This window comes from Stegostoma tigrinum, chromosome 2, assembly GCF_030684315.1.
Source record: "Stegostoma tigrinum isolate sSteTig4 chromosome 2, sSteTig4.hap1, whole genome shotgun sequence".
Classification (NCBI taxonomy): Eukaryota; Metazoa; Chordata; class Chondrichthyes; order Orectolobiformes; family Stegostomatidae; genus Stegostoma; species Stegostoma tigrinum.
Genome location: NC_081355.1, coordinates 89,830,046 through 89,855,472, shown reverse-complemented (window position 1 = coordinate 89,855,472; position 25,427 = coordinate 89,830,046). Strand labels below are relative to the sequence as shown.

The 25,427-nt window shown below is 40.6% G+C and overlaps 1 protein-coding gene across 3 annotated transcripts in view; it reads right to left on the bottom strand.

Moving 5' to 3' along the window:
• Positions 1–25,427, bottom strand: part of erp44 (endoplasmic reticulum protein 44) — a 92,998-nt gene that overhangs the window by 14,848 nt on the left and 52,723 nt on the right. For all 3 annotated transcript variants that reach the window (XM_048524138.2, XM_048524150.2, XM_059655416.1), the window contains 2 exons: positions 16,440–16,624; positions 7,102–7,217 (listed from right to left, as the gene is read on the bottom strand). In XM_048524138.2, coding sequence (XP_048380095.1) covers positions 7,102–7,217; positions 16,440–16,624 — 301 coding nt within the window. The remainder of the gene's footprint in view (positions 1–7,101; positions 7,218–16,439; positions 16,625–25,427) is intronic.

Here is a 25,427-nt window from a genome sequence, read left to right as displayed (position 1 = left end):
GGCATTGAGAATCACAAAAAAGGAAAGATCCAAGCAACACCAGCATTTAATGCAACTGCCCCAAAAGTATGAATTATTTTATTCCAATGGCACTCCTCCTACTCACAAATTCATATTTTACCATATTGAAAGACACTATTCATCCCACTGCCCGTGCGAGTTGTGCGTTTACTTTCACTTCCCTATCCTTGCCCTTTTAATCCTTTTCTTCTCCAAACATTTATACACTTTGCTGTAAAAAGTAATTGTAAATTCTGTTCCCATGAGCTTCTCGTAGATTATTTCACATCATGACAACCCTCTATGAAAGGAATGAAGGAGTTAGGAGACATGTTTTCATTCAGTGTTAATTTTATGCCCCAATCACCCAATAGATACTATTTTTTTTCTGATTTATCTCAGCAGATTTAGTTAATTTCCTTCACCTCCATCAATCTCCTTGCTATTCAGGGTTGAAATGCACTAGATTTTCAAAGCAGAATCAAATCTCTCACAGTGCCACTTGGTCCTTTCTTTTGCAAAAGGAGAAAGTTCTGTCTTTCTCCCAGGAGATTTCCATCAGGACTCGTTCAGAAATGTGGAGCCATACTGCAATTCTGTCAGTTCTAGTGCAGAACAGTTGTGTGATCAGGAAGGAGGAGAAGGCAAACTACAGCCCCTTTACAATGACAAGCTCTATTCTAAAATTTAAAGGTACACAATCACACAGTCACTGTGACTGGGTCCCGAGGGGTTAACAGGGGAATATCAGGAGGTCTAAGTATTGCAGGGAGGTTTATTTAGGGGTGAGAGAGTGAAGTATGGGGTCTGTTGAATAGTTACTGAAGAGTTACACTGTGTACTTAATACTCTCGTTTCTTCAGAGTAACTACTCACTTAATTTGAAAAAAAGTGAAAAGCTTCAACTGTCGCTATATTCCAGAACCATTTTGACAGTTTAAGAATAAGGGAAAATGAAAAAGCTGCAGCTTCAAAAGAAGTCCATCTATGCATGAGTTCTGAACCATTCTTGGCATTGAGAACCACAAAAAAGGAAAGATCCAAGCAACACCAGCATTTAATGCAACTGCCCCAAAAGTATGAATTATTTTATTCCAATGGCACTCCTCCTACTCTCAAATTCATATTTTACCATATTGAAAGACACTATTCATCCCACTGCCCGTGCAAGTTGTGCATTTACTTTCACTTCCCTATCCTTGCCCTTTTAATCCTCTTCTTACCAGACCCAACTAACATGGAAGTCACCAATCCTCAGATGCCACCTTTCACTGCTGGGCTGATTCACCTTTGCTACCAAGCACACCAATGTCAGAGATTATCAATTGCAGTTGATGCTGCTGTTGTGCCCTCCAACCACCAGCAGTGCCAGCACCAGCCCCAGCCTCAGCTAACTGAGTCGCTGATCCTCAGGCAGAAACTTTCGTCACTGGGCCTACCTCACTGATGTCACCTCAGGGCTCACTTTCATTTGTGTTGGGCTTTCTGCCCCCACCACCCGCCAGTAGCAGAATCCTCTGAAATCAATCAAGACTTTTGGATGGTTCCAGGTGTACATGACATGTCCAATTGAATCTTCAATGTCTCAGGCAATTCCTTCAGAGCGTGTCACAGGCAATTCAAATGTATACTACAGTAATGAACATTCAGTGGTTGGGTGTGCCTGTGTGCGTGCATGTGCACGCGTGCATAATTCTTTGAAGTTTGCATCGCAGAGACAGGTTAGTTAAAAAGGTGTTTGGAATGCTTGCCTTCATTGCTCAGTCCTTTGAGTATAGGAGTTGGGAAGTCATGTTGAGATTGTACACGACTTTGGTAAGATCTCTTCTGGAATACTGTGTCCAGTTCTGATCACCCAGTTATAGGAAAGATATTATCAAGCTGGGCAGGGTTCAGAAGAGACTTACCAGGATGTATGGAAGGTTTGAGTTGTAAAGAAAGGCTGTTTAGGCTGGGACTTGCTTCACTGGAGTGTAGGAGCTTGAGAAGTGACCCGATAGAAGTTTACAAAATAATGAGGTGTATAGATAGAGTTAATGGTAGTTGTCTTTTCCATAGGAGGGGGGATTTCAAGACTAGGGGGCACATTTTTAAGGTGAGTCATATAGCATGGAAACAGACTCTTCCATCCAACCAGTCCATGCCAAACATACTTCCACACTAAACTAGTCCCACCTGCCTGCTCCTAGCCCATATCCCTCCAAACCTCTCATATTCATGTACTTATTCAAATGTCTTTTAAACACTGGAACTGGACCTGCATCCACCACTTTCTAAGGAAGTTCATTCCACACGCAAACCACCCTCTGTGTAAAACATTTGCCTCATGTCACTTTTAAATCTCTCTCCTCTCACCTTAAAAATATGCTCCCTAGTCTTAATATCACTCCTTGATAGCAGAACCACAACAATTCAATGCAAGTGACTGCTTCCAGTGAATCATATGGATTTCAATATCTTTTCAATGGTTTGTCCCATAGTTTGGTCAATAATCCGTCCTTACCCATTGTTAATCTAATTGTTCTACATTATCCTTTTATAGCAACTTGATTTTGTATAGCACTTTGTAGATAGAAAAATATCCCACTGTGCTTCACAGAGAATGCTAGAAAACTTTAATAAGATGGCTTAAGCATCCCAGCTAACTTACTTGCAGATATTTTAACATGAGAGCAGATGTGATTTCTCAGTGCGTGAGAGATAAAGGACAGTTTCTATCCAGAGGGAATGCAGACAATTAAGACCTGCAGATAAGATGGGTAAATTGAGGGAATATTGGTTAAACTTAGCTTCTATTGCGAGTTTCAGATTTAAGGGTTTGTAGAATGGTTGACCAATTTCCGATTGGATTCAGCAAGTTCTTGGACATGCTGTACTAACTTGATTTACTAACTGAGTTTGCATTGGTTTTTGCTGCAAAATGTAGATATTTATAGGTGGTAAATAGCAGTTATAGTCAGGCACAAGGCCAACATGTACTCTGTTTATTTTCTGTAGAGTTAAGGGTTAGTGGTTGGTAGAATCCTCAGGGGAGTGTAAGGTCATAGCCAAGCACACAATCTACATGGGTTAAGAACCTAATCACCTCATGCCTAGGAACTGGACTGTGTTACTCAGTTACCATTTAATGTGACGGGGAGCCACTTGCATCATTACATGGTATCTGGTGTAGAGAAACTCATTACAGCCGTGGTTCAAACAAGGGCTTAAGAGAGGTAAATTCCAGAAGTGAAGTGAGAATGACAGCCCTTGACAACAAGGCTGCATTTGATTGAGTGTGCTGCCAAGGAGCTCTAGCAGAACTGCAATCAATGGGAATCAGGTGGAAAACTCTTATTGGTTGGAGTCATACTTGCCACAAAAGAAGTCAGCCGTGATTGTTGAAGGTCAGACATCTCAGCCTCAGAACATCTCTGCAGGAGTTACTCAGGGTCGTGTCCAAGGCCCAACCAGCTGCTTCAATGATTTTCCCTCCATCATAATATCTGAAGTGGGAATGTTGCCTGCTGACTGCACAACGTTCAGCACCATTCATGACTCAAATAACAAAACAGTCCATGCCCAAATGCAGCAAGATGTGAACAATATCCAGGCTTGGGCTGACAAGTGGCAAGTAATATTCATACTACACAAGGCCAATGACATCTTCCACAAGACAGAATCTAAGCAATAGTGCCCCTTGACGCTCAATGGTAGCAGCATCACTTGATCCCTGACTATCAACATCATGGAGGGGTTACCATTGATCGGAAGCTGACATATAAATACAGTGGCTACGAGAGCAGGTTAAAGAGTAGAAAACTTGCGAATAATCCATGTCCTCATTTTTTAAAGTCTGTTCAACATCTACAAGATACAAATCAGGAGTGTGATGGAACACTCCCTCTCGTCTGGATGAGTTCAGCTCCAACAACAATCAGCAAGTTTGACAAAATCCAGGACTAAGCAGCTCACTTGACTGGCACCACATCCGCAAACATTAATTCTCTTCAATAACAATGCTCAGCAGCAGGAGTCTACACCATCTATAAGATGTGCTGCAAAACCTCCTTCAGCAGCAACTTCCAAACCAATGACCACTACCTTCTAAAAGGACAAGGGTAGCAATTACATGGAAACATCAGCTTCCCAAAGTTCTCCTCCATTCCACTCACCATCCAGACTTCAAAATGGATCTCCGCTCCTTCAGTGTTGTTTATTCAAAATCCTGGAACAACTTCTTGATAATATTCCGTGTGTATCTATACCAAATGGACTGCAGTGGTTCAAGAGGGCAGCTCATTACCACCTTCTCAAGGCCAACAAGGGATGGCCAATAAATGCTGGCCAGCTAGTAACACCCACGTCCCATGAGTGAACGAATGAATGAACAATATAATGATGTTTGTCCTAATGGGTTCACATCGGGATTTCTATTTCACTTGAGCCTCACCTCTTCCATCTACATCCAAACTAATGAGTATATTTTTCCAGTTCTCTGGCTGCAATGTCTAGAACAGGGGGCCATAATCTCAGCATAAGGACTCAACCAGATTAAGATAGATTATCTTTTACACTAAAGGTTGTGAATTTTTAGGATTTTCTACTTCAGAAAGCAGTGAAAGATCAGTCAAAGAGTATATCAAAGTCTAGGATTGGTATAATTTGGGCACTAAGGGAATTATGGGAAAGTGGGTTGTGGGAATGTGCGGTTTATGTGCAAGTTTTGTTTATGAAAGGCAGAGCATGTTAAAGGGGTCATGTAGCATCCGACTGTTCCGGTTTCTTATGATCTTTGCTTCCATTCAAATGCTTATCCAGCTTCTCCTTAAATGCAATGTTATTTTCCTCAATTATTCCTTCTGAGAGAATTTCAACCATCCTCTGAGAAAGGAGGTTTCTCCTGATTTTCTTTTTAGATTTAGTCATGAGTACGTAAGTTTATGGCCCCAGTTCTAGTCTCCACAATTGGAAAAATCTTCTCTGCAACTACTTAATTAAACCCTTTGATAACCTCACAGACTTCTATCAGGTCGCCTCTCATCTATTCTCTTTCAAGAGGAATGAAGCTCAGCCTGATCAATTTTGTCCTTATTTTAAAAAAAAAAGTCCTCAACATGCTCAACTTTGTTCAAATCCATCCTTGCCTCTTCCCATTTGCACATTGTTCAACTCTAGAACTTCTCTCAAACACGATTCACTGATTCTTGGGGATCTCATTTTGATTTTTCCCAATACTAGCAATGAATCCTTTAGCTGCTTTGCTCCATGCCCTGGAATTTTCTATCTACACCTCTGCACCTGTCCATCTCCTTTAAGAATTACACTTCAATCCCACTTCTGTTAACAAGTTTACTGCATTGTGAAATGCAAATTACTTTCAATCATTCCAAATGTTTATTAACTAATACATGTTTAGAAAAAGAAACCACATTTAAGAACTGCATAATGTACTTAAATTTTTGAATTAGTCTCTTCTTGGCGTACGTAAGCAATCTGAATTGTCAGGAAGGTTGTTTTAAGACAGTAAAAGGCAATATTAAACTTGTTATTCTGAATGGAATATACACTTGAGAAACGACTCACAGAGCTGAATCCAAGCTGTCCATAATGTGACATTGCCTCGCATAGACGTTTAATGTGTAAGTTGTCTGGATTCTGGTCATATGAAGACCAGAAAATCAGCACCGAGTTCAAAGCTGAAATATCGAAGTGTGGGGATACTGCCGAACAGTTCCATATTACTGTATATATTTCCAGACACAGTTTCAACTTAAAAACAACTGCAATGAATCCTAGTTGTATTCAAACAGCTATGCAGGATAACATGAAAATAACTAAGTTTGTGGCCAAGTTTGTGGCCAAATAGAGATTTGTCTTAAATTTATGTTTGTGCTGATTAGTCCGTGATAATTCAATGATATAACTTGAGAGAATTCTTTCTGGAATATTTGTTTTCACTTACGATATACTACCTACATTAATCATATATTATTTACATTAGATAGTCCCTAAAATGTACCGATATGAATATCAGTTTTGTATTGATGTGGAAACACGTATTTTACTGATGGAACCGGAGGAAAACATGAAATGTTTTTAATATGTCCTCAGCATCTTTCATATCATGCCTGAGGCAGCACACTCCCTTCAGCATTGTTGTATGACATGTGCTACAGCAATTCCTAACTAAGTCCACATTGCACAGTACACAATTACATATTAAGCAAGTTATTTTCCTGACAAAAATACAGCATGATTATTTTGTTCCTGATAAGTATACAGCAGCTGCAAACAACACTTAATTATCAGTTCTAAAAGATAGTATTATTAGTTGTCATCAATCCCACTGGGTCCCTGTAAGGAGCAGATTAGTTTAAGTAATGCAGAGATGATTTTTAAAAAAAGCTATTTAACTATAGCCTGAAATTACACATCTTCCTTGAATTCCAGAGCAAATAAACTTGTGCATTCAACTGTATCATAAATAGAATATGGTTAAAGTGATGTTTTTCACAACAACTAGAATAGTGTAGGTTAGATGAGCTTCAGATTGGTTTCACAGGTCAGTGCAACATCGAGGACCGAAGGGCCTGTCCTGCGCTATAATGTTCTATGTTCTAACTCCTGTAATTCATATTTGTCTGAATAATTTTTGACAAAAATGTTAACGAAACTTAGGACTGCATATGTCTAAATTTTGAATAACTTGGGAGAAGAAATTTATAATACTAAATATTGTGAAACAATAAATACATTGCATAAATTATTTTACAAACCAAAACATTCAAAAACTTAAGCATACTGGATCTTAAAGCACTAAGAAATCTGCAGGATGCACATTGCCATTACAAAGCACAAATCAAGCTTGAAATTTCAATTGTGCTAATGTAGCAGTGGGCAAGTAAGAATAATCAGAAAAGTGCTTCCGCTAAGCTGTTCTCATGCACTATTAGCAGCAAGTTACAGTGCAACTCTAGCAGAGGTTTCTGAGCAAATTATCTGCCCATCCTCCAATACCGGGAATACTATAGGAAGAGAAGCAAAAATCCTCATACAAATCATATTTCACTCAAAAAAGTGCTAATTAAATTATTAAAAACATATTTAGTTCACTCTTACCCAAATGCAGCCTGAAAGACGCAATCATCCCGTAAAATATTGGACACTTTTTCAAAGACCCTGTAGTTGTCGGAATCTCTCTGTTCAAAAAATCCAATGATGTTTCGCTTGCTGCGCTGTAAAATAAAACAGCCACATTCTGGACTGTTCACTTGCTGTATATGATTTTAAACGCCTTGTTAAAAAGAAGTTTTACAATGCAGTTCAGTAAAGCTTCTGCAAGTGAAAAACAGCTGTTTGTTTTATGAAATGACCAAAACAGCAAAATTATCAGGAATCTGATTGTAATTAAATAAAATATTTTTGTTTGATAATATGTATCCTGCACACTTGCGTTTCCCAACATCACAGTCAGCACCTCAGCTGTGATGGAGCAGATTGACAACAACATTTTAAAATACGTGATCATGGGATAGGGTCTTTGCTGGCTACGCCAGCATTTACAGGCCATCCTTAACCGCCTTCCAGAAAGTTGTGTTAAACTGCCTTCTTGAACTGCTGCAGTCTTTGCACTACGGTTGCTCTGGAACAGGTTTAATTCAACAGGTACAAAAAAGAGCCTTGGTTTGATTTCCTGCCTTTTCATGTGTCCACCAAAACACAAGGGAAATCAGTGTTTCTGTGGTATTGTACCAGTCTACAGAACCATTTAATACCAAAAACTGCATAAATCCACCGTGTTGTACCAGTCCACAGAACCATTTAATACCAAAAACTGCATAAATCCACCGTGACAAGGGTGGCGCAGTGGTAGTATGGCGCACTGACCTCTACATCGCCGAGGCCAGACGCCAACTCTCCGACACCACCTCCTACCGCCTCCTCGATCATGACCCCACACCCGAGCACCAAACCATCATCTCCAACACCATTCACGACCTCATCACCACAGGGGACCTCCCACCCACAGCCTCCAACCTCATTGTTCCCCAACCCCGCACGGCCCGTTTCTATCTTCTTCCCAAAATCCACAAACCTGCCTGCCCTGGTCGACCCATCGTCTCAGCCTGCTCCTGTCCCACCGAACTCATCTCCACCTATCTGGACTCCATTTTCTCCCCTTTGGTCCAGGAACTCCCCACCTACGTCCGTGACACCACCCACGCCCTCCACCTCCTCCAGGACTTCCAATTCCCTGGCCCCCAACACCTCATATTCACCATGGACGTCCAGTCCCTGTACACCTGCATTCCGCATGGAGATGGCCTCAAGGCCCTCCGCTTCTTCCTGTCCCGCAGGCCCGACCAGTCCCCCTCCACCGACACTCTCATCCGCCTAGCTGAACTTGTCCTCACACTCAACAACTTCTCTTTTGACTCCTCCCACTTCCTACAGACTAAGGGGGTGGCCATGGGCACCCGCATGGGCCCCAGCTATGCCTGCCTCTTTGTAGGTTACGTGGAACAGTCCCTCTTCCGCACCTACACAGGCCCCAAACCCCACCTCTTCCTCCGGTACATTGATGACTGTATCGGCACCGCCTCTTGCTCCCCAGAGGAGCTCGAACAGTTCATCCACTTCACCAACACCTTCCACCCCAACCTTCAGTTCACCTGGGCCATCTCCAGCACATCCCTCACCTTCCTGGACCTCTCAGTCTCCATCTCAGGCAACCAGCTTGTAACTGATGTCCATTTCAAGCCCACCGACTCCCACAGCTACCTGGAATACACCTCCTCCCACCCACCCTCCTGCAAAAATTCCATCCCCTATTCCCAATTCCTCCGCCTCCGCCGCATCTGCTCCCACGATAAGACATTCCACTCCCGCACATCCCAGATGTCCAAGTTCTTCAAGGACCGCAACTTTCCCCCCACAGTGATCGAGAACGCCCTTGACCGCGTCTCCCGTATTTCCCGCAACACATCCCTCACACCCCGCCCCCGCCACAACCGCCCCAAGAGGATCCCCCTCGTTCTCACACACCACCCTACCAACCTCCGGATACAACGCATTATCCTCCGACACTTCCGCCATTTACAATCCGACCCAACCACCCAAGACATTTTTCCATCCCCTCCCCTGTCAGCTTTCCGGAGAGACCACTCTCTCCGTGACTCCCTTGTTCGCTCCACACTGCCCTCCAACCCCACCACACCCGGCACCTTCCCCTGCAACCGCAGGAAATGCTACACTTGTCCCCACACCTCCTCCCTCACCCCCATCCGAGGCCCCAAGATGACATTCCACATTAAGCAGAGGTTCACCTGCGCATCTGCCAATGTGGTATACTGCATCCACTGTACCCGGTGCGGCTTCCTCTACATTGGGGAAACCAAGCGGAGGCTTGGGGACCACTTTGCAGAACACCTCCGCTCAGTCCGCAACAAACAACTGCACCTCCCAGTCGCAAACCATTTCCACTCCCCCTCCCATTCTCTAGATGACATGTCCATCATGGGCCTCCTGCACTGCCACAATGATGCCACCCGAAGGTTGCAGGAACAGCAACTCATATTCCGCCTGGGAACCCTGCAGCCATATGGTATCAATGTGGACTTCACCAGTTTCAAAATCTCCCCTTCCCCTACTGCATCCCTAAACCAGCCCAGTTCGTCCCCTCCCCCCACTGCACCACACAACCAGCCCAGCTCTTCCCCCCCACCCACTGCATCCCAAAACCAGTCCAACCTGTCTCTGCCTCCCTAACCGGTTCTCCCTCTCACCCATCCCTTCCTCCCAACCCAAGCCGCACCCCCAGCTACCTACTAACCTCATCCCACCTCCTTGACCTGTCCGTCTTCCCTGGACTGACCTATCCCCTCCCTACCTCCCCACCTACACTCTCTCCACCTATCTTCTTTACTCTCCATCTTCGGTCCGCCTCCCCCTCTCTCCCTATTTATTCCAGTTCCCTCTCCCCATCCCCCTCTCTGATGAAGGGTCTAGGCCCGAAACGTCAGCTTTTGTGCTCCTGAGATGCTGCTTGGCCTGCTGTGTTCATCCAGCCTCACATTTTAGTGTCTTGTCTATATACCTGTCAATAGCAAGTAAGTAACTAAGCAAATAAGAAATCACAAAGGTTGTGATAAACTGTTAATCCCCAACATGTTCTAGATTATTTGTGTATCCTCAAGACAAATATGTCCCAAGTAGTGCAACAAAAAACCTAACTCTGTGTGTGTGTGTTTGTGTGACAAAATTCTAACACTGATTTCTGGTTATTTTTCAAGAAATGGCTTGATGGGTATTTGAAGGTCCTGGCATTTAAATAAGTTATCAGAACAAAATTGCTTCACGATAAAACGTAAGCAGTTAGCAGAGTTTAAATATTGTTGCAGCTTGTTGGGGAGATACAGTAATGTGGAATTGTCAGGGGTGTTGGATGCAGACGATGTCAACAGGATCTTAGTAAATTGATTCCAGAGGAATTAACTGGTGTGCTGGCTCTTAACACTTCAGAATACTTGCTTTTACTTTTCACTTTGTTTTGCAAGAGGTGGTCATGGCAAGGTATGTCTAAAGTTCAAATAGCCTGTTGTAGAAAGTTCCAATCACTTTTCCCCATGGCTCAACTGTAAAAGTTTATCACACATTCTACAGCTAAATTAAGACTGCTTGCTTGTAAAAGTACAGAATTTACAAAACAGGACTTTTCCCATAACAAAAACATTAATAAATGGCAGCAGCCTTTTAGACATAATGCGAGTAAATTACAATTCTGTCACTAAGTATATTCACCAGCAACCTGGAGAAGTATTATGCAGTGGTTTCCAGGGTTAGAGAATTTGGATATTGATTGGAATGGTAAATCGGTGTAAAATTTTGTTTATTAGGTGTAAAAGAAGGGAAAAACTTAAAATGTGGCCAAATTAATCAACAATATAAAACCTCTCAAAATCTAAGGGAAGAGAGTAGCTAAAGTATCTCCTTAGAAGCATAAAAAGACATTTTATATAACAATAAACAGAAACATTGAATATATACTGTGATTCTGCCTTCATAGTAGAAGGCATATGGTTTTTTTAAGACCAGAGATAGAGAATAATCTAGGGGCTAATAAGAGTGAGAAGACGTACAGGAGAAACCGAAAGGACTAACATCTGACAAATCTTCAAGACGTGATGTCCTACATGATAGGGATTTCAAAGAGACAGCTGACCAGTTAGTGGATACCCTGGTTATGATTTTCCAAAATTCCCTTTAATATTCTACAATGTTCCCAGCAGATTGAAAGTTGGCAAGTTTTTGAGAATTCAACTAATGGTGTTATAAAAAGGTTAATACACGAGGGTTCAGGACATTGGGGTGAAAAATTTGCATGGATAGAGGATTGGTTACCAGAAAGGAAGCAGAGAATGGGAACAAATGGAGCAGTTTCAGGTTGGCATGCTGTGACTAATGGAGTGCTCTAAGGGTCAGTGTGGGACCCATAGCTATCTACAATCTATATTAACATCTTCGATACATTACCCTCTGTCTCTTTGTCGAGACTTGCTGATGATACGAAGTGTTTTAGGATGTAAGCTGTGAGCAGCGTACAAAGAGAAAGGCAGGTTAAGTGAGTGAATTACAAGGTTACAGGTGCAAAATTTGTTAAGTGTGAGGTTATTCACATTGCTCCTAAGAATAGAAAAACAGATTCTTTTGAAAAGATGTAAAACTGGCAAATTGTGATGTCCAGATTTGGGTGTACTCATACAAGGAATAAAAAGTGAGCATGCAGGCAGCAATTAGGAAAGCAAATGGCCTTTTATAAAATAAGAATAAAGAAATCCTGCTTTGATTTGATGGGGCTTTAAGGAGACCACATTTTGAATGAGAAGTGCAGTTTTTAGTCTTCATTTTTAGGGATATACGTTCATTGTGAGCAATCTCGTGAAGGTTTGTTCAGCTGATCCTAGAAATGAGTATTATCCTATGAAACTGACTAAACTGGATTTTTATTCTCTGAAGATTGGAATAGGAGTATTTTGAAGGACCTTCATGTGGCAGACACTGGTTTTCTGTGCCTGGAGAGTCTACAATCAATGAGAGCACCATTTCAGGATAAATTTGTTAGGCCTGAAATTAGGAGAAATTTCTTCAGTTCAAGTCATAGAATCCCTTAGTGTTACGAATCTATAGAACTCTCTATCTCAAAGGGTTATGGATGTGTGACTAAATATACTTAAATGTGAAAAAAAAACAGTGCTGGAGAAACTCAGCATGTTTGGCTCCATCTGTGGAAAGAGAGTCAGAATTAACATTGCAAGTTCCGTATGACTTATCTCTCAGGGAATCAAGAGATACAGGAAGCAGACAGGAAAGGAGAATTGAAATCCAAAATTAGCTGTGATCATAATGAATGGCAGACAAGGGCATATGATCTAATCCTGTTTTTCTTTCATGTTTTTACAGATAGCATGGAAATTAGGACAAAAGCTGTTTTGTCTAAAAAAAGTTTGAACACTGCTGTAAGAAACCAAGATACATGCAACAGTTGAAAAGGTCCAATGCTTTGCTCACACAACTTTCAGCTGGCATCACTGAATGTTTCTGATATTTTCTACAATGGTCTAGCATAGCTGATACTCTTGTCAAATAAGGCAACAGCACATTATTAAATATAGAAGAGGGTTCCATAATTTTACTCATTACACAATTGGTCCTCCAAGGATCACAGAAGCAACAAAGTTACTTGGCCCAACGATAGGCTGTTGTAAGAATATGTGCATGTAGCTGGTGGTGTAAAGTACAGGTGGAACCACGGTGACTACTTGTACTTGTACATTCTCTGTAATTCTCATTAGAAAGAAATGACTGATTGTAAATTTAATCCGAGGGTCCTTACGCCCAGGCAAGAAGCAAAGTTGAGAAGGTGGGACCTTCATGGATACCTCAACCAGTACGAGAACTGAATCTATTACTCTGCAACACAATTTAAACAAAGCCTGATATTTCACCATCAAATCAGGGCTAACGGGTGCAGTCAATCAGCATACTCCTCTCATGCAATATAAATGTTGGTTTTATCCTTGAATTGATATTCTTGCAAGTTGTCCTGATGATTACAAGACAAAAAGCTCCAACAAGTGTGCCTTTATTCAGCAAAAGGTACAGAAGTTAAAATAGGTTGGAAAATGGTGGCTCATGGCAAACATAGATTTCATGATAGAGAACCAAACATAAACTCAATTGAAAAGTACAAGGAGGCCAAAAACAGAATTAAGACAGATTATCAGCAAACACTAAAGGAATTCAAAAGTCTTTAACAGAGTAACTCTTTAGGGTAAAAGGGTAGTCGAAGGATTGGGTCTATTAGGAATTGTTCTTGGGCAAAGCACAGCAGATACACTAATACTTTGTACCTGTGTTCAGTGGAGAAGAGGATTCAACCAATGAATCAGGAAAGAAGAAAGCAGTAATGACAGTGGATCCAACAATGATAGATAATTAAGAGGTACACAAGAGTTTGGCAGACCTCCAAGCGGAAAAGTTACCTGATTGAGGGGGAAGGGTTCCAAAGTATTTGAAAGAATGATGGAAATAGGTGAAGTACCAGCCACAATATTCTCATACTCATTGGAAATGAGGGTGGTGTCAAGAAACTGGAAGTTTGCAAATATCACATATTTGTTTAAAACAGGGGGGGGGGGAAGGGACAAATGAGGTGTTCAGAGGTTAGGCAGCCTAACAGTGAGGCTACATTGATTGGATTTGATACGGATTAGTTGAGGAGCATCAAGAAAGCCCTTCAGCCGTAGACTTTGAAATACTACCTTTGATTGCACATTAACACTAAATATTGTCATGCATTGTAAATCTATGTTATGAGATGATAATACTATGACTCATAGTTACATTAGGTAAGGGCTAACCTACTTTCTTTGTGGTCACATCAACCTGCTTTCAAGACTCTAATTTCATAGTGTTCAGTGCAAACTTCTTCTGGTCTGTTCTAACTCCGCCCACTCTATACCATTTATACTCAGGGACACGTTGCTCTGTGCCATTATGCCAAGGTTTCTGCAGGATTCTGATGCCCTTGCACAACAGAAGCATTCAAAGACAATAATCCAGAGCAAAATTAACTGTTACTTGGAAAGGTATAGATTAGTAAGTGAAAAAAAGAAGGCAGCTCACTACCATCTTCTCAACGGCAACTAAGTATGGGAATAAATACTGAGCCAGCAGCGAAGCCTACATCCCACGAGTGGATAAAATAAGTCAGCAAACCTGTGAAAAGATGGTGTGACTAACTCAAGTGAGTTCTTTAACAAAGTAAAGATAGGGTTGACGAGGAGAACGTGGTTGGTGTTGTAGCTATAGACTTCAAAAAGGTATTTGTTAAAATACTAGAAAATCGACTGTCAAGTAAAACTAAAGCCATTGGGATTGAAGGAACACTGACAGTGTGGAAATGAAATCATCTAATGTACCAAAACCACATGGTACGGAGGAACAGCTGTTTTGATGACTGAAATGAAATAAACAATGCTGTTCTCCAGGAATCACTATTGGGACCACTGTCCTTTCTGATGTCTATTTATTACTTGGGCTTGGGGACACCAAGCATAATTTCAGTTTTCAGATGACACAAAACTACATGTAAACAACTGAGAATGGTACCAGACTTCAGGAGAACATACGCTAATCAAACAGGCAGATATCTGAAAACAGAGAACTGAGAGTGGTCCATTTTGCTAAAGAGGATGAGAAACAATAGGAAACAAATGAAACAATATCAAAAGGAGTACAGGAGAAGAGAGATCAGAGGGTGACACATACACATCTTTGAAGGTGGCAGAACAAGATGGAAGAGTTGTTCAAAAGCATGTGGGATCATTGGTTTTGTTCATAGAGGAACAGTGTACTAAAGCAAGAAGGTTATGCCAGCTCTTTACAAAAAGACTAGCTAGGCCTTGGTGGCATATAACAAATGCATTATATCAAAACAAAGTAGTGTGAAAAAGTGTTAAGACACTTCACAGGAAGGAATTTCAAAACTGTGGATCCAGGGCAGCAGATGGCTTGGCCGCCAACGATTGATCAATTAAAACAATGTTCCAGATGGCTTGGCCGCCAATGATTGATCAATTAAAACAATGTTCAATTCTGAGCACCCCTCGGTGTGAAGGAGCCAAGACCTTAAAGAGGGCACAGAAGGAATTTACTAAAATGATCCCAATCATGGGAGATTTCAGTCATGTGGAAAGACTGGACAAATTGGGAAGGACAGAAGAGGCTAAAACGATGCACCCAAAACCACAAACGGCTTTGATAAAGTAAACAAGGGAAACCACTTCCAATGACAGATTTCAGAGATGACAAACTTTACACAACAGGAAAAAAGCAAAGGGAGGAAACTTTCTTTCTGACACAAGTGTCCTGGAGTGTAGTCACAGTAAGGGAAGTAATTCAGCTGTGACATTCAACAAAGAAGCTGGTAAATTCTTGGAGGGAATGAATGAATGTGGCAGCAGAGGAAAATCAGCAGTGGAGCTATTTGGATATCTCCAAAGAACTATCTAGCAGTATGGGCCAAATGGTCTCCTGCAATGTTGCATCTTTCCATATGATTCTCAACATCAATTTATTAAAAATACAATTTTTAAGTCTCTCTTGCTGCTTATGACGTTCCTCATGATCAACTAACTAAGCACAGTCTAGAGACTGATGCAGAGAACTTTGGTCTTCTTGGATTAGATCTAAAATTTGTAATCTTGCGCTGTAAAGCTGATTTAATAATATCCTCTTGGTCATTGCTAAAAACAGACATGACATCCAAGCTTTTTGTCTTGCACTGCTGATGACTGATTATGTTCTCTACAATGAAACAATTATCCTTCTTGATGTTTTGTTCTTCCCACTCAGATCTCTTGTACAACCAGGTTAAAGTATAATTCATGCAACAAATTATACACCAGAAATAGATATCTTGAACTTTCAGCAAAGACAAAGTTATTTTAATTTATTTACATAATTATGACATGTAAAGTTTTCATTTCATATTTTCCTCTCTGTTAAACTCCTTTTTAGCTTATTTTAGATATAATTTTGGTAGTTTTCTATAGGGCATTGAAAGTGAACATTTATTCATTTAAACAGACTATTCTGTCCAAATGTAACACTAATTTTCTGGGAAGTATCACTGCACTTGATCAGTCTGATTGAAATTTTCCTAAGATGGATGCATGTACATTAGAATTTTTTTTGAAAAACACTCTTAAGGATTGATGAGTTTAACTCTTTCATGAGGCATACATTTTAAATAGATTGTCATGAAATTATGACCAAGACCTTTACCTTGGATATCACAATTTAGATCACTGTTACAAATCACAGACAAAGCATTGGTTTTGGAATCAGATCACAAAAATTGTTCAAACTCTCCAAGTCCAAATGTGCAGACTTACATCAACTGTTTCCAATTCGCTCAGATTCAGAATCTCTTGAACAGGATCATTTTTCTGCTGCTTGATGAAGTCTGCAAGTGCACTCACTGATCTTTGACCTCTGTATTCTCTCTTCATCATCATCCCGTTTCTGAATAATTTTAATGTTGGATATTTACTAATTCGGTACCTTTGTGCTATGTCGGCTGTAAAGAAAAGAGTCACAATAATATTAAATGCATAGGCAGTAATAATTCCAAGATGTCTGAAATTATTGTACTTTAATACTACAGACAAACTGCAAGGCCTGAAACACACACACGCAAACAAAATAATTGACAAACCTATGAACTGAATGGAAAAACAGGCCTACATAGCTTTGTCCTTATAAAAATTTAAATTTTAATAATTTTCCAAAAGAAATTTGCGTTTAAACATTCACTCATCAATGTGACAGATAAGAGCTGCCTTCAAATAACTGCTTAAAGATCCTTTCTGTAAATTATTTAAGAATGAGGGAACCAAAGGTCTGTGAGATGGCAGAATCAAAGGAAATCGGTGTTAGTAAGAAGAAACAAAAAAAACAAACTGCTAGAGAAACTCAGCAGATCTGGCAGCACTTGTGCAAAGAAAACACAGGCTGCCTGCCATGTTGTGCTCCTCCAGCTCCACACTTATCTCTGACTCCAGCATCGGCAGTTCTTACTATCTCAGAGTTAACATTTTGCATCTGGTGACCCTTCTTTAGAACTCAAATAAGATGATGTTGCTGCTGAAGTTAATCAGGTAAAATTCTGATAAATCACCACAGCCCGATCATCTACATTCCAGAGGGCTAAAGGAAGTGATCGTGGAGATATTGGGTGCAGTAATGGTTAACTTCCTCTACAGACTCTGGAGAGGATCTGAAAGGTTGGAGGGTGGCAAACATAACCCCACTATTTGATAGGGAGGGAGAAAACAAAAAGGCCGGTTAGCTTAGCATCAAAACAAGGGAGAATGCTGAAGTCTAATGTAAAAGGTATGATAGCAGGACATTTGGAAAGTACTAACAGTGAACAAAGCCATCCTAGGATAGAGATTAGGAATAGAGGAGAGATATTTAGGACAGAGATGAGGAAACATTTTTTCAATAAAATTGAATCATTGATTTCTATAAGATCATCTTTATTAATTAGTCTACAATTTCCCCCAGAATAAACCGTCAAAAAGCTGACAGAGCATGGACTTCAAGAATGTCTTTCCAAAATGTACCATTTTCAATGTCAAAGATGTGCTCTGGCATCAATTTCTGTATGCAATAGTGAAATTACTAATACAGGTCTTTTTGTTAGGCAACAAGTGTTGGACTCCGATGTTCACACAAAAATAAATCAATAATCATGGCCAGAATGCTTCCAAATGTTATATCCAGAATCATGCATCTCTGGGAAAATTAATTTCATATGACTTGGGGAAGGCAAAGGCCTAGTGTTATTATTGGTGGACTATTCATCCAGAGACGCAGATAATGTTCTGGGGACCTGAGTTTGAATCCCACCATGGCAGATGGTGGAATTTGCATTCAATAAATATCTGGAATTAAGAATCGAATGATGGCTGTGAATCTATTGTCAATTGTTGGAAAAACCCATTTGGTTCACTAATGGCAGTAACGAAACTACCATTCTTATCTGGTCTGGCCTACATGTGAGTCCAGACCCACAGCAATGTGGCTGATTCTTAACTGCCCTCTGGGCAATTAGGGATGGGCAATAAATAATGCCAGTGACATCCTCACCCCGTGAATGAATAAAGAAAAAGAAACTTCCGGTTTTTCTGGTGCTGCAAGTTTGGATTACAACAGATTTTGTTCACCGTAGAAATGATGGGTTTAATCAACAAACAAAATGACTTCCATTTAGAAGTAGAGAGAGTCGCTCAAATGTCATTAAAGCTTTGTGAAGATGGACAAGTAGACTCTAAGAACTTCATTTCAATTGAAAAATGCTAGAAGGTACAAGTGATCGGACGATGTATCATCAGTGCAGCACAAATTTAGAGCATCATATTCAGATTGTCCTTCATGGGAAAAAATAACCTCATCAGAATCATTAAAATATGTTCCATGTATCCATTCAATGACATGTTGGTCAACCCTGAGCAGAAAATGAACCCATTTTGTTTTAGGTCAGATGGGTAGTTTCAGCAAAGTTCAACCAGTTAGTAGTCAACTTTCATCTTCTTGGAGGCATGACATTTTCAGCTATGCTAAAGTTTAAAAGCACATCTCAGTGGTCACGCCAAAAATGAATTTGCTGCTTCTTCAAGGAAGATAAAGGTAAAAGATCGTTCATGACTAGCCTCTGAGAGATCAGGCTGTTAGCTATCACTGAGATGAACCTTTTAAGTGATATCAAATACCTATTGAAAATTGAAATGCACTAAATCAACTGAGTCCCCTTTCGTTCTGCTTGTTATATCCTCAGAGAACTCTAATAAATTTGTCAAACACAAACACAATCTCCTTTTCACAAAATAATGAAAAATCTGGCTGATTCTGGCTAACACTTCTGTGGTCAAGTGTTGGCCAGACAAGGGAAAGATTCGTGAACCAGATGGGAGTTCAACAACTGTGATAGTCTCGGTAACTGAGACAATGAACATTAATTAATTGAATTGCAATTCTAACAGCTGCCAGAGTAGGATTTGATCCTTACAGCATTAACCTGCACCTCTGGATTACTAGCCCAGTGACATTACCACTGGACTGCTAGTTCCCCTACATTATCCTAACATGTTTGCCAGAAGTCACTTTGTATTAAGGAGAAAGAAACATGAAATTCGCAGAAGAAAACCAAAAAAAGAGTGCTGACAGATTTAATTGCTTCTGCTAATTTTTAAAAAGGGATGAGCCTCATTCTCAGTAACTTATTGAGAGCCAAGTAGTTAGAATGTTCATTTTGGACATGCAGTAGGTGAGATCTATTTGTACTAAGTTAACAAAAACATCTCATATTGATTCTAAGTATGTCCATTGATTGGAATAAAATATACATACATAGCCGTTACATAAATGAGGTAGCTCGAATGCCGACTGAAATCCAAAAAAACACACCATAAATATACAAAGTTTAATATTAGTACATGACTGCATCACCTAATAAAGGAGTTAATGAGACTGAAGAAGATGCCTTCACAAAGAGAAAGCAACTATTGGTAAAATTTCAAAACGGGCCTTAAAAGAAATGCTTTGCTCTGTTATTAATTCTCATTACAAATTTACCATTTCTAAAACAATTTGACCAGTCTTTACAAAGGATTTTGGCCTGAGGCATTGATGCTCCTGCTTCTTGGATGCTATCTGACTTGGTGTTTTCCCAGCTCCACATTTAGTGACCATCTTTGAGAATCTGCAGTCCTTGCTGTCTCCAGGCCTTAAATGAGTTTGTTCCCCTGCTTGATTCCAGAGCATATTCTCCCATAAAACTGTCTCAAATACACTATGCGGTCAAAATTAGTGTGGAAGATGTTTTGGCCAATCTAAATGGAAATTAAAATCCAAGTATTTCTCACTATTATAGCTGTGTTATCCTTCATTAACAGTCACCTCATGTAGCTGTCTGTGTGGAGTTTACATATTTTCCCCAACTGTGTGGGGGATATTTCCGGGTGCTCTGGTTTCCTCCCACCCTCCAAAGATGTGCAGCTTAGATGGATTACTGATAGTGGTTGGGTATGTGCAGGCTAGGTGAATTAGAAATGCAAAATGCAGGGTTACAAAAAATTTTTTGGGGGGGAACTGGGGGAGCACATGGCTCTTAGTGGGATGTCCTTGAAAAGGCCAGTGTGGATTTCATGGGCTGAATGGCCTGTTTCCACCTGTACAGATTCTATGATACTACATCTTCTCCTTTTCCCTTCCTGCCCTTCCAAAAAAATCTAAGTACCTTGAATATTCAGATCACAGTCATGGTCACTTTGTAACAATACCTCTTCAACGGCTATTATTATTTTGATTTGTGCTATCAATTTATCAATCTGTTACAAATGCTGCATACATTCAAATAAACAGATTTGAAGGGGTGTCTCATGATTTTCTTTAGTTTGACTGGAGCACTCATGTTTGCTTGCTTTCCCTTCCTTTCACATTCTGGCCATCATTACACAGATCACTATTCAACAATATCACCTTGTCCTTTCTCTTCAATTTTCAAATCTCCTCATGAATTGTCCTCCTCCATCCAAATCACAGGAAACAATCAATCAACCTGTTGGACAATTGCAAGGGCTACTCCATAGCTGTCTTCTGGATTCCCAAAACTCCTTCATGTGTAGTCTTCTGTACTAGACCACAAACCAAATCTGAGGTATTGAATCTGAAGGGTGCGATATTCTCCTAGAACAAATGGTTCAGGTAAATCTCCCTTCTCCAATGCATCACAGTGCTGGAAACTTGGATGCTGGCCCATTGACTGGAACGGAAGATCCTCAAGCTGTAGATACTCTCTACAGATGTAATTATTGCAGGTGAGACTGGTGTGTATCAGTATCCATAATGTTAAAGCTGCAATACAACATTGCCCTGCCATCTTTATTGTGTTTCATTGAACAATTAGGTTTCATAGTTAGAAAAAGAACTGTTGTCAATAATTATTCCAAGTCATTTACTAGATACGTTATAAATATTACACAATAATTATATCTCCCAAGTAAACTACAGCCTGTGTTTAGAGGGATAAAATCTTCAACTCAACAATCACCTAACTGTCTGCCTGATTAAAAGCCTGAACACTCAACAGCTTGAGGCAAAGAAAGAATAAAAAGCAACACCCCTACCTTTCACAAATACTCATCTACACCAAACTCCAAAGTTAGTACTTGCACGTTGTGCAAAACCTGTCTATTTTTATTGAGAGCTGATGACTCGCACCCAAATTGCAAACTGCTTCCTGCTACAGTAATTAACACCTATTTGCTTATAATCAATGAACAGAGATTTGATTGCACAATCCTCATCGTAGCATTGTCAGGGATGCAGTCTTTGAAATGAGGCATTCAATTTCCACCTTTCTAGTGGATGCAAAAGATATTTGAAGAACTGTGTCCTCATTTGCATTTATTACTGAAATAACTTACTAAAATAGCTTGTTCAGTCATTGTCTCACACTCTGCTACTTGGCTGCCATATTTCTTATGTAACTGTGACTATGCTTTTTTTTCCCCAATTCATTCATGGGATGAAGCTTCCTTGGCTCTGCCAGGATTTATTGTTCATCCTTAAATGTCCTCAAGGAGGTGGTAAGCTGCCTTCTTGAACAGGTACAGCTCTTAAAAGGTGTGGGCACACAACAGCACAGTTAGGAAGAACATTTAGGATAATGACCCAACCACAGCGAAGAAATTGTGATGTAGTTCCAAGTCAAGATGATGTGTGGCTTGTAAAAGAACTTCCAAATAGTACCGTTCCCGTGTATCTGCTGCCTTTGTTCTTCTAGGTGGTAGAGGTCACTGGTTTGGGAAGTGCTATTGAGATTTTTGAGTCTCAGGAAGATTGCATCTTGTAGGTACTAGACATTACAAGCACTGGGCATCAAAGAACAGACATAATATGTAAAGGGAATACATTCTTTTGGACAATTATTATATTGCTGGTCCCTAGTTATCCTTCAGAAAGTGGTAGCGAACTGCTTTCTTGAGTCACTGAAGTCCAGACACTCAATGCTGTTAGGGAGGAAATTTGAGAAGACCTTGCAGCTGTTGTTTCTATTGACATGCTAGACATCGTTCTAGGTGGCAGCAATTGAGTTTGAAAGGTGGTACATTAAGGATTTTTGGCAAATTTCTGCAGTACATCTTATAGATGGTACACTCTTGCTACTGAGTATTGCTGATGGAAGGACTGGATACTTGTGGGTGTAGTGCGAATCAAGTGGGCTGCTTTGCCCTAAATGATGTCAAGATTCTGGAGTGTTGTGGGAGTTGCAGCCATTCAAGCAAGTGAGCCCAGTCCTAACTGCAAATGGTGGACAGGCTTTAGAGACAGAGAAGGGGAGTTACTTGTTGCAATATTCCTACAATCTGACCTGCTCTTGTAGCTGCTGTATTACTGAAGGTGCCGGTCCTTGTGCCAATTGAGAGGGATGTGGTGTCCTGGATGATGTCACACAACTGGAAGCAAGTCACTTGCAGCTCTTGATTTGCACTTGTAGCCACAATGTGTGTGGGGTTGGTTCTGTTCAGTTTCAGGTCAACTGAATTCCTGGAACGATCATTTCTCGACATATATCACACAAACTCATAATGGCCCTAAGGCTGTCACTTGTGGTTCTGAGAAGTGCTCACTCTACTTCAAACAAAAAAGGTGTTTTAACTGTGGAGTAACAGGTGAAGTTAGCTATTCCATATTCAGTTCACCTTAACAGGATGCATTTCTCAAGGCAAAATAATCCTCTGTCAATCACACAAATGAATAACGTGTAAGAATTTCAGTGCAAGTGCGATACCAACTATGTAAGTGCACCCTGAAGACTTCGGAAATCAAAACAAACAGCTGTGCCCTCAGTTACTAACCATATCCAAATCAGCTTATGTTTGCAAAATTTGACCAGAATTCAAAAGATGACGTGATTTTGCAACTGCAAACATTTGTTGGATGTGCTGACGACCATTTAGGAGGATCAGCCAGGTTCAAAGTATGGCACATGTATGTACCTGAAGCCATATATATAATACATGCACACACACCACCATCCCCAGCCCCCCCGCCCACACACACACACACACACACGGTTCTGTACTTTGCAGACAGAAGAATATGTTCATCCACTGCAACTGTTTCAATTCAACCAGATAAGTAACAACCATTCACTGTTCTTTTCTTGGAACAATGCCTGGTCAGAGTCAACCTGCCTGTTTAAAAATTTACACAAAAAATGGTAGTTAACTGTCAATCATAATTCCCTCGTACTTTCTCCACTGTAATACCTCTATACCAGAGTCCATCAGCCAATTGACCAGCATTCTCCTGTCATACAGGTTTCATGTTGGTTTGCCCCTTAAATTGGTGTTCTTCTGAAATATTCTAAAACATACAAGTCAAAAAGCTTCAACTACCTTAAACTGCCAAAGGAGCAGGAAAGCTGAAGAAGGGTCCAGACCTGAAATGTCAGCTTTCCTGCTCGGCCTGCTGTGTTCATCCAGCTCTACACCCTGTTATCACAGATTCTCCAGCACCAGCAGTTCCTACTATCTCTTTAACTGAACATTAAACCAAACAGCTACTTGTTATTAGGCAAGGATTGGAGACAATTTCTTTGTTTAAGCTGATAAGCAAATGCAAGCATATGTACAAAGATAACAAGGTGTAGAGCTGGATGAACACAGCAGGCCAAGCAGCATCAGTGGAGCAGGAAGGCTGACAATTCCAGCCTAAACCCTTCTTTCTGCTCCTCTGATGCTGCTTGGCCTGCGGTGTTCATCCAGCTCTACACCTTGTTATCTCAGATTCTCCAGCATCGGCAGTTCCTACTATCTCAAACTATACAAGGTAGTTGTGTTCTGATCTGTTATGGCAGTGAATTACTGTTCAATCTTTCAGAGTACGTATATAGAAATGGGACAGTCGATTTCTAATTCAAATCAGAAAGTGAAAATCCTGCAAAGTTCTGTACCATTTTCATGGGATATTCTAATTTATGGCAAGCCTGTGAGCTGCCTATGATAGATGCTTTGTGCTGTTAGCTTGACAAGGAAGGCTCACCACCACCTTCTCAAGGACAACTAGGAATAGGCAAGAAATGCTGGCCAGCCAATGATATCCACTCCTACAAATGAATTTTTAAAAAAGTAGAGCAGTCAATACTTCCAGATAGCCTATTTCAAAACTTGTAAAGGGAAGATGCTTTTTTCAGTAGCGCATAGCAGATTGCAGCAACAGCAGAATAACTTTAAATAAGGCTACTCAACTTCTATAATGCAATGGTGCAGGTGTTCATTGGCACACAGATCAACTAGAAGGTCCAGAAGACTATAAGATATAGGAGCAGAAGCAAGCCATTCAGCCCATTGAGTCAGCCCCTCCATTCAAAGAGATCATGACTGATCTGATACTTGTCAAATCCACTTTCTTGCCTCTTCCCCCTAACGTTGATTCCCTTAGTGATTAAAAACTTCTCTCAGCTGTAAATGTACTTAATGATCCAGCCTGAACAGTCCTCAGCAGCAAAGAATGCCACAGATTCGCAACACTCCCACAAAAGAAATTGCTCATCTTTGTTCCAAATGTTCAACCCCTATCATGACCTCATGTTCCCAGGTTCTCCCACAAGTGGAAACAACCTTTCTGTATCCAACCTTTCAAATCCCCCAAGAAGTCTGTATATTTCAATAATTTATTGTTTATTCTTCTACATCCCAAAGAATACAGTCTCAATCTAGCCAACCTCTCCCAATAAGGCAGTCCTCTAGATATGCTAAGTGAACCTTCTCTGGACTGCCTCCAATGCTAGTACATCTTTCCTTGAATAAGGGGTCCTAAACTGCTCTCAGTATTCCAGCTGTGCTCTGACTGGTGCCTTGTATAGTTTCAGAAAACACTCCCCACTTTTATAGTCCATTCCTCTTGAAAGAAAGAGCAACATTTCATTTGCCTTCCGTATTCACTGAACTGGGGATACTAACTTTTTGAGATTAATGGAGGAGGACACCCTAAACCCTCGGCACCAAACAATACAAGGAGTTCGGAAGTTACTTGACTGGGATCCAATGTATATCAGCAGTCACCTGCAAGTCCCCTAAGTCAAACATCATTCTGATTTAGAATTGAAGCAGCTGTTTCTTCACTTTTCCTGGGTCAAAATCCTGGAATTTCTTTTCAACAGCAAGACAAGCGCACTGTTTAGCATGCTTGCCTTCATTGCTGAGACCACTGAGTAGAGGAGTTGGGATGTCATGTTGAGGTTGTATAAGACACTGGTGAGGCCACTTTTGGAGTACTATGCGCAGTTCTGATTATCCTGCTATCAGAAG